This window comes from Hesperophylax consimilis, chromosome 9 (assembly GCF_061612785.1).
Source record: "Hesperophylax consimilis isolate HC1 chromosome 9, BYU_Hcon_1.0, whole genome shotgun sequence".
Classification (NCBI taxonomy): Eukaryota; Metazoa; Arthropoda; class Insecta; order Trichoptera; family Limnephilidae; genus Hesperophylax; species Hesperophylax consimilis.
The window spans coordinates 29661469-29671640 of NC_142844.1; the positions used below are offsets into that span (position 1 = coordinate 29661469).

Genomic DNA, 10172 nt, shown 5'->3' on the forward strand with positions numbered 1-10172 from the left:
TGAATAAAGCATTTAGTTTTTCACTATAATAGGTTTTTCTTCTTTTTCCTAATCCGCTCACCACGTCAAATGATACTTAGCATGATTTGAAATCTATTTTATTATTCAATTTCTATTCAAATTTCATTATTCACAGACATTTTAAGAACCTTAAACATGTTCACTACCATCTATTAATATTTCATTACCAAACTTCATTACCATCCAAATTTTTAAATTACCATCCAACAGTTTTTCATTACCATCCACACCTTCATTACCTTCCATCAATTTTCTTCTAATCCAAGTGTCGCACAAAGGTGCCCTTTTCACTTTTATACATCTGATAGGTACGGGAACCCATTTCTATAAAAATATATAGTAAAAAGGCAAAAAAAAAAAAAAAATCCGCGGAAACAGGCAAATTTTAACGAAACGGCGGAATGACCCTTAAACAATCTTTCCAGATCTTGGAGACGCAAGATCTTCACAAAATTCGTCAAAATGGCGTTTCACCTTCCTCTGACGGGTTTTATAAAATTCAGGGTTGATGGACTACTTTTCTGTCACACTACTTGCTTCCTTTTTTTAAATTTTCAAATTCATGTCGATAACTTTTCCAATTCTTCCAGACAAATTTTCAAATGTTTTAAGGCATTTGAAAGATCGATGGAGATAGTTGATTTATGATCGATGGCTTTGGACTGAAGTGCTTTAGAAGCTGCATCGATAGTTTGTAGAATTTTGCAATGGAAAATCAATAACGTAATAAAACTGTAGTTCTCGATATTTTTCTTGATTAATAAAGCTTCATTTAATTCATCCGATTTGCAATTTAACAGAATTGTTTTCGTTAGCGCTTTTTGGACGAACAAATCGAACTTTTAAAGCCAAAATAGCATCATAACGTCCTGACCATCTAGTAGGGTTCAATGTTTTTAATGTTATCGAAGTTGAAGACTCCCCTTCTTTATCACATATAAAACTTGATAAGATATTCCATCTTTTGATACTATGCCCAAAAAATGTATAAATTTGTTGAACTGTTTCAAAAAAATGTTGCATATCAATAACCTCTCTTACTGCATCATTAAGTACTAGATTTAAGTTATGAGAAGCACAGTGAACATATACCGCATTTGGCTCGATATCTTTTATGAGTTTTTGAACTCTACCATAAGTGCCTTTCATAAGCTTTCGTTAGCACCAACATATCTTTGTCCTCGACACTTATTCAGAGGTATATTTTTGTGATTTGCGGATTTAATAATTTGGTTGAACATTGCTAAGGCAGTTTGGTCCTTATAAAATAAATAGTAAATAAATATTGGACAATTTTTATAGCGCCGCTTTTGTGAGTTAGGGGCCGTTCAAGTATTACGTAAGCAGATTTATTACAATTATTTACCCTCTCTTCCCCCTTGTCACCAAAAGTAAGCAAAGCTCTTACCCCCCCTCCCATGCTTACGAAAAAATTGGTACCTATATGCATTTTTCTGTTAATATATTTTGTTTTTTAAGCGAGTACCTAAACATATTAATTATTTGTGGGAATCTCCGAATATGTATTCGGTTTTCAAACATAGACAATGTGTGGGTTGCCAATGTGTAAAAAAAATAACTACTGCTGAGCAGTGCTGACGTAATCACTATCTCGACCCTCCCACCCCCCCATGTCATCAAAAATAAGCAAAGCAAAGACCCCCCTGCCCCCTATAGTGCTTACATAATACTTGAACGGCCCCTTATCACCTCAGGGGCGCTTTAAAGTTGATGCAGGTATTAAAAAATATATAAAAATATTACCAAAATAAATGGAAGTTAAGTTAATTAAAATAAAGAACAGGAACAGGTGACATGAAGATAGAAGATGGAGACTCTGCAGCAAGAATCCTAGGTGGTGAAGAAACTGGACCAGCTGCTGCAGGGAGAGAGTCCACCGCGTCCACCAACAGTGCCAGCACGAGGTTCGTCATCCTTCCAGATATGTGTCTGCTGCTAATAAAGAGCGCTGACATAATATCCTCACATAGATAACAGACCTTGGCAGCACCTCTGTAACGTTCGACGAGTCCATCATAGTCTCTATCAATACTATTTATACAGCGCCGCTCTTGTGCAAAATCACCTCATCTCTCCTAGTCTATTTTAGTCTCTCTAGTCACTTCTTAGCTATTCATGCCACGTAATGCATCTTCTCGACCCTTTTACACTCTTACCTGGCTCTAATACCTAAATAAAATCCAACAAAAAAATTACAATTTTTTCTACTGTCGTGATCCGACGATTTCATACCTCTGTCTCAGACCTATAGAGATCGCTTATCGCAGGCTATCATAAACAAAATCTTGAACCAAAGTCAATGTGAAGTGTATATGTGTCATCTGAAACAAAAATTTAAATAAAATATGGCTTATCTGTTTTCTAGGTAGATATCCTCGGTTGAAGAGGTCCCGTAAATCCCGACACCACTTGACACTTGAGGGGTCAGGTATAAAATCTTCGACTGCATTGAGAATCTTTGTTCTGGCTTCACTTTCCAAATTTAATCGGTTTAAAATGCTATAATAATTGCAAATTCCGGCTAAACGGTAAAAGTTACGCGCATTTCGTGAAATAAGAAGGTAAACACTATTTAATCACGGATGCTGAACATTTTTCAGCAATCTCTTAACAAGGGAAACCTTCTGAAAGGATTTAACAAACCGGAGCGGTTAAAACACGTCCGCTCTCTGTTTATGTAGCTAATACAACACTTCATGAAATCCTAAAAATGACTCTTTAATGAACAAGCGCCTTTGGGATTCCATTTTCCTCTATCACGATCATAAAATAAAGGTAAAGTTCACACATTTGATCTGTTTTTGAAATATCTTGAGTTGTATCGAAAGTGATAAAGTAAAAGGGTGCGGCATTTATTTCATTTATGAGTGCATTTTCTATTTTTAGATCCAAAACAGAAATGAGCTCATTTTGTATTTTAGAACTTAAGTATTCTATCTGGCCCTTTGATATACAACAACTCTTGTAAAATTTGTTCGTATTTTGCTAATAACTCAACAATACTCAAAAAGTTTCCTCGGGAACTTGGATTATTGCAATCTGCCTTTTCTCTGTAGCCAAAAAGAAAGGCTAAATTGCACGTAGAAAGTGTCAGGGTAACATAAAGGAGTTTAGAGAGTACTTGGCGCCAGAAAGATTTTTCTTTCTTGATCACGAATTTTTGCTCTTCATCTAGTGTTCCATGTAGCCGCCATTGTTGATACATAAAAAAAAAATTAGGTGAATTTTAGATGTCTCGTGTCTTTCTGTGGCGTCTACAATATGTTTCCAGTCGTCATAACTGGTCATAACCTTCCATCCAAAGATTTTTATTTTTTTAGATGCCCGATTTGCGAATAACCAGCATTGTTCACAATACGCCTTCTAAAGTATTAAGGAATAAGATAGTCATGTACGTTCAAGTTTCACGCCAGACTTGGAAACAATGTAGTTATGTTTTTTTCTAGGAAAGATCAACTGTCATCGTCTTTTAAGAAAGGATGTCGCAGGACCAATGGATACGTTCTAAAATTGAACGACATCCTTTTCTTATGAATGCGTTTAAATCTTAATAATTTATTTGAATTTGTAGCTATATGGCCTTTAGTTGTGTCTAACTTTAGTTGATTTTATGTACTTATATAAAATTTATAATATTTACTAAATTTTGTTAAAAATGTTAGGTTACTTCTGACTTCTGAGTTCGCGGCTCCGCGGCGTCCGGGGCCCCGGACCCCGCGGGGCCCGTGGCATTTTGCCAGCCCTGCTACCCTATAGTTTCGCCACTAAACTCTACCCATACTCTACTATAACCAAAGCATGTTTCCTGCGGTTCCATGCTAACTCAACATAGTGACTATTCAACACACTTTTAAAAAGTGATATAAAGTCATTAAAAATGATGATTTTTTTAACCTAACCTAACCTGACCTTACATAACCTACTTAACCCAGTTAATAAGGTTTTTGTTTCATCACTTTTCATGACTTTATATAACTTTAAATACGTGATGAATTATCATTTTGATGATTTATCCGGTCACCGTTTCCTGCAGACAAGATTTTAATTTTTAAATTGATTGTCTATGGAATTGTCTATGAGTCGAAAAGAGAAACGAGAAACGAGAAAGAAGTCGAGAATTGTCTATGAGTTGAAACTCGAAAACGTCACTTTTGGTTTGTCGCATTTTTAACAATGGCAGAGGCTATGAAGCAGACCGTTTCTTTGATGCTGAAAGGCATCGACAGGTTAGTTTTGATTGCAGCACATAATGAATTGACAGTATTTTATCAATCTTTTATTGAATAAATTAAAAGTTCCTCCATTTTCCACCCATGTGTTTATGTTTTAGATATAACCCCGACAACTTGCCGACGTTGGAACGGTATGTTGAGGTTCAATCTCGTGAGAATTCATACGACTTGGAAGCTAACCTCACTGTCTTGAAGCTGTATCAGTTCAACCCACACCTTTTCAATTTGGAAGTAACTTGTCAGATTTTGTTGAAGGCTCTGACCAACTTCCCCCACACAGACTTCATTCTGTGTAAATGTCTGTTACTCGAATCCCAGGTATGTTTGACTCTAAATTTACTGAAATTTATATTTTCCAGCTAATTCAACTTGAGTTTATTTGTTTGCTTCATCATTTTGTTTGTTTTATCACTGCCCACAATTTTGAGGTTATGATTCCTGTATGTTGTGGCCATTGATCAGTTTAGCTTTACAGCTACCTGTGCTTTGTCAATAAGTTTCTGCAATAGCAATTTCTAGTTACCCAGAAACATTGTTTGCCTATGAATATTATTATTGGAGATTCATGTTCTGAAAAAAAAATTGGATGACTGTTTAGCGTGAGATCTACATTTAATTGCGGTCTACTGTTACTAATTTATTCTTTAAAAGTAATGAACAACAAAAAAGTAGCCGAATTGTTAAGGTGCCAAGGCGTTGATAATACCTAACACATCGCCCTTGAGATTATTTTTCACAAAAACTGCGCTAGACACATACAAATCATTCGAATAATATTGATCACCTACCTAAGCATGTACTGGTTTTGACAACGGGCATCAAAATTTTATTCGTTTTGCTCAGGGCCAGCTCTGACCGCAGGCTAAAGTAGAAATGTAAAGGTAGGTTCATGCTAAACTGGCACCAAAAATTGATTTGTGTGGTGTTTTATGAATACATTCTCTAGGTTCATGCTAAACTGGCACCAAAAATTGATTTGTGTGGTGTTTTATGAATACATTCTCTCACAAAATACTAAATTTTATAGAGAGATGCAACTTTCTTTATCTTTGGAAGCCTTCTGGCCTCTGGCTTTGGACATGAGCCTCTCTTAAGTAAAGTCTGCAGTATTGTTGGATCTCACCCATCTGAAGCCAGTAGTTCTCTCTAGGTCATCTAATCTGAATCGACCTGTTTCTTTCTCGTATCATCCTTCAGCATGCCTTCCATTGATATGCTTGGTGCAATGATTGTCTAGTGTGGTAGTCGAAAATCATGTAAAAAACTGTATACAAATATATTTAACAAATAAAGGAAAGAAAAAAAAAAAAAAAAAACTCTTGTGACCAGCTCAGGCACGGAGGTTCCATCGAAGCCAGAGTCAAGTTAGCCTCTCAGAAGCTGGGTGTACTGTACAGGGCCCGCAGATACTTTTAATAGTACACAACTGCTGACCCTGTACAAATCGCAAGTGCGCCCCACTGTTGAGTTTGGTAGCCACCTCTGGTCTAGAGCCCCAAAATACTTGAAAAAACCCTTGACTGTGCAGAAACGGGCGGTCCGTTTGATAGATTACCCTATCTTAACAAATGGATTGCAATCTTTAGAGCACAGGTGTCCTTGTTCTACCGGTATTACAATGGAAGATGCTCTGAGGAAGTAGCATCATTGATTCCTTCGGCACCAGTGCATATTCAGGAAATGTGCTAAACGCGCGCCTAACATATTTACACGGTTGACATTTGTCACATGAGAACGGATCGCTTCTACGACTTGTTCTTGCATTCAACAGCTCAGCTGTGGAACGATTTGCCAGCACTCCCACTCAGCATCCCCAGAGATGACAAAGGCCCTGAGGGAAGTTATCTTCCTCGGGACCTCCTGTGTGGAGTTAACGTAAAAAAAATCCTTGCCATGTTGTAATTTTACATTTTAAATATGAATGCATCAGAAATGAATTTATTTTAATAAAAAACTTTTTTAATAATTTTTTATTTTATTAAATGGGCTCTTCTCATTTTCTATTTCATTGTCTTTTACATATCAAAGTTTGTGCCGACATCAACACCACGAGACTTTGATCCATTTTAAACAACATTTAAAAATGTTTTTATGATGTGGTTAGGTAAGTTTATATACATTCGGTTTCCTTGCCTGGTTGAGGTGATTTTGGTTTAGCACTATCTAATGTTTGGAAGTTTAATGAGAGATGATGCCCCCTTATTTTTGTTTTCGTTTTGAGAGAAGCACAGTTTTTAACCTGATCTACACGGCTATTCCCGTTTTGATTGCGTTGATGAGGCTAATGACAAAAACCCAATTTTTTTTGTTTTGTTAGGAGCACAGTTTTTAATAAATGTATTGTGTTAATTGCAGTCCGAGGAGGAAACAATCAGCCAGATCAAGTATCTGGCCGATATCCTGGAGCAGTGTGACTTTGCCCAGTTCTGGAACCGCGTGCACCAGATGCCCGAGCTGTGTGGCCGCATCTCCGGCTTCCACGACTCCATCCGCAAGTTTGTCTGCCACGTGGTGGGCATCACCTATCAGACCATCGACAAGCCCAGTCTGGCCAACCTGCTCGGCGGCGTTGACGGTATGACATTTTTTGTGTCTTAAGTTGTTCTATGATTAGCCTGAACTATGCCCTTTAGTTTGACCAAAACAAATAACCGTTCCCTAGCATCATTCGGAATGAAGCAGAAAGCGTGTGCGGTACTGTTAAATCACGCGCTTTATTTTACTTACAGTCTAGCTATACCTTTTATATTATTTACGTGGAATTCGTGAATATCCACTTTTAGGTATACAATAACTCATTTATTTAGTTTTCTTTTATTGTTTCATGTTAAGTAGATAACATATCCAGCAATATCCAAATGTTTTTTCCAAAGTTCCTGAAAAAACCCTCGACTTTAATCTACCAAAATCTTCTAAATGGACCGCAGAAACGGAGGACCGTTTGGTAGATTTTCATATCTTATCAAACGGATTACAGTCTTTAGGCGGGTTTGCTTGTTCTGTCTTGCCATATTTAAAAGAATGATGCTCTGAGCAAGTAGCGTCATTGATCCCTTTGGCACTGGTGCACCGCCAAATATATAATTTCATTATTATTTCCAGATGGTGCCTTGAAGCACTGGGTAAAGAAGTACGGCTGGAGGGACGACGGGGACCTGATCTTCATCGCCACTCAGGATGAAAACATCAAGACAAAGAACATTACGGAGAAGATTGACTTCGACAACTTGGCTCCACTGATGGCCTCTTGTCTATAAGCCTGTGCACTTTTTTTTAAATAAATAAATTCATAAGCCTCTGAATTACATTATATATTTTATTTAATCGTTAGAAGGTGTTTTGTTCTTTATCTTTCGATCCCCGCTAACCATGTTTTTCTGATACGAGTTTAGGTACTCGTCACATTATTTGATGACCAAATTGTCGTACAGCACCATTTTGAATATTTGAAATTTGAATGGTCCGTTTTAGGTGCTGATTCTTGTTGCATTTCAGGTTTTGAATTAATTATGATCAGCCGACAAGGATCGACGTGACCGTTATGCTTGACAGCTTAATGTAAAAATTTTGATGAAAAATCGGAAACAGACTGCGCCCTTGTGATTGATGTTTTTCACCAGTTATTGTAAAAGTTAAAAAAAAAAACATTCAGGTCCCTTATTATGTATCGTAACTTTTGAAATTGGCTTATTCTCACGTCTGTTAAACATTATTTGTGTTTACGACTTATTGAATTAAAAATAATAATTATGTAGAGCATATTTTCATTTTTTTAACTCGGTGTCCTCCCCCAAGATAAAATCCTGGGTGCTGCCTTCGAGAGCTGAAATAGCCGTTTATGTAAAAAAAAAATTTTAACTAATAATTGTGGTGGGTATTATGAAAATGTCTAATTCAGAGAAAAACTAATATTTCCAATAGAACACTGGCACAGATGATAATACCGATTTCAAAATTATTTAAAGTAATTAAATTTATCTAATTTTCTTGAATTAATGAATTTCCATTGATTATTATTAGAATTTGAGTCCCTTTTATTTAAAAAAATAGGATGATTCCATAGACATTACAAACCATAGACTCGTCGATAAGGGTGACGGGAACAAACCATGTTGCGAGGAGTGGGGAAGTGACGTAGTGACAATTGAATGAATAGTTTACAGGCAAATCACATTCTACTATCGCTAATAAGACTTTGAAAGTAAAATCTCTCACGAATTACTAGTCCTTTTTACAATATCATTCAAATTTCTAGCTGCAAAGATAAACGTTATTGCAAATCCTGCGAAAAGGGTCTGCTTGTTTCCAAAATTTAATATTTTGTTACGATAACTTTACAAATGAGTTATAATTTACGTACAGCAATAACAAACACGTGCATGCTGCATTATTTAGGGCTGTCACACAAAATCTCCTATTATAAAAATAGTACAATAATCTTATTAAATTTTAATTAATTAAATATTTCTCACATAATTTACTGTGTGAATAAATAAATATTGAAATTAAGCAATCTAAAATATATACTACAATGGAGGAATACATAATATTATGAAAGAAAAAAAATCAATTATGTATCTGTGTATTTTATTAAAGTGCACAAGGCACATTCCTGATTTTCTAGGGATACTTTGTTATTCTGTATCGCTATGCAACCCAATGTGATAGTATTAGTTGGCTCGGTTAAAAATGTACATTCAGACACCGCGCAGAAAAGTCCCACAATAGATTGCGCAGTAAACCGTTACCTAACTTTACTTTTCTGTGCAGGGTCTGGTTATTTAAATGTTCGCTCGTTGGCGGTCAATGTACGAATGATGTCATCGTTTTCTGGGCCTAAAACACTAAAGAGATTTTAAATCAAAGCTGGCTTAGGAATGGAAAAAAAAATTCTGAGACATACCAAGGTTCGTAGAAAATGTATCAGACCTGATATTTTTGCTTCAGAGTTTCAGTGTATGTTCTCATCTTTCATTTTATGACATAAAATATTGTAAAAAAATTAAGTTTTAATAGTAGGTACCTATTCTAAAAGCGGGTGGGTAGGTATCTTCCTATGGTGGATTTACCCAAGATTCATTGATAAGTATGCATTTTCTACGAATCTTGAGATTTACCATTTAACGTATGTGGTGTAGTGGGGTAGGTACCTACCTATGGAGTGACAACATGGTACGGTGATAATTAAACCTCTGCTAAAATTAATTCACTCTCAAATTAACAGTACCTAAGGTAAGCATTGAGAAATAATAAAAAAAATGTTTTAAATTGGTCCCAATTCACATCACAAAACTATGGAAATAATCTGATAGACATCTCTATTAGCTAGAACACTCCTTTGGGGTGAAAAGCCATAAAAGATAGGAATCTTTTGTTTGTGTTGAAGCTTGAAACTTACATTCCTGTTAGAATTGAAAAGATTACACAATGCGAAATTGTGAGTTTAATGAATTCGTTATCTATTAATAATTTATAACTCTACCAGTATCAGTATAAAATTCAAAATTCAAAAAAATATTTATTACACAAAAAGAGTACAAAGGGTATAACTTATAGGTTACATCCTATTTCTTCCAGCTAACCCAACAAATACACATTATATCACATAACCCAACAATTACATGTTAACAAATAAATAAAAATAAATAACAGTAAATAAAAAATAAAAAAAACAGAGGTATTTAATTCATGTAAGGTATTCATTCAAGGTGTAGTGACATTAACTGAAATAATTTGCCACATAACAAAAACATAAGATTTTATTCCTAATGCAACTATCATTAGTCATGTAGGTTCCTACCAGACCTAATAAAACGCAAACATGGTTTCCAGTGCTTGTAAGTACTTACCTAGTTGTGGTTGTCATAATGTTATATATTTCTATTCGAATATTTTTTG

At 35.5% G+C, this 10172-nt stretch overlaps 1 protein-coding gene across 1 annotated transcript; it reads left to right on the forward strand.

Moving 5' to 3' along the window:
* The first annotated feature begins 4152 nt into the window (after positions 1 to 4152).
* Positions 4153 to 7579, forward strand: eIF3k (eukaryotic translation initiation factor 3 subunit k). The gene is made up of 4 exons (XM_089635419.1): positions 4153 to 4268; positions 4373 to 4592; positions 6630 to 6849; positions 7377 to 7579. Exons 1-4 carry the CDS (start codon positions 4216 to 4218, stop codon positions 7529 to 7531), a joined length of 648 nt encoding a protein of 215 aa, XP_089491545.1. The 5' UTR covers positions 4153 to 4215; the 3' UTR covers positions 7532 to 7579.
* Positions 7580 to 10172: the final 2593 nt, after the last annotated feature.

Coding starts and splice junctions, on each gene's coding strand:
- eIF3k (XM_089635419.1), top strand. CDS start 4,216: ATGGCAGAGGCTATGAAGCAGACCGTTTCTTTGATGCTGAAAGGCATC. Junction 4,593..6,629: donor GTCTGTTACTCGAATCCCAG/GTATGTTTGACT, acceptor TGTTAATTGCAG/TCCGAGGAGGAAACAATCAG. Junction 6,850..7,376: donor CCTGCTCGGCGGCGTTGACG/GTATGACATTTT, acceptor TATTATTTCCAG/ATGGTGCCTTGAAGCACTGG.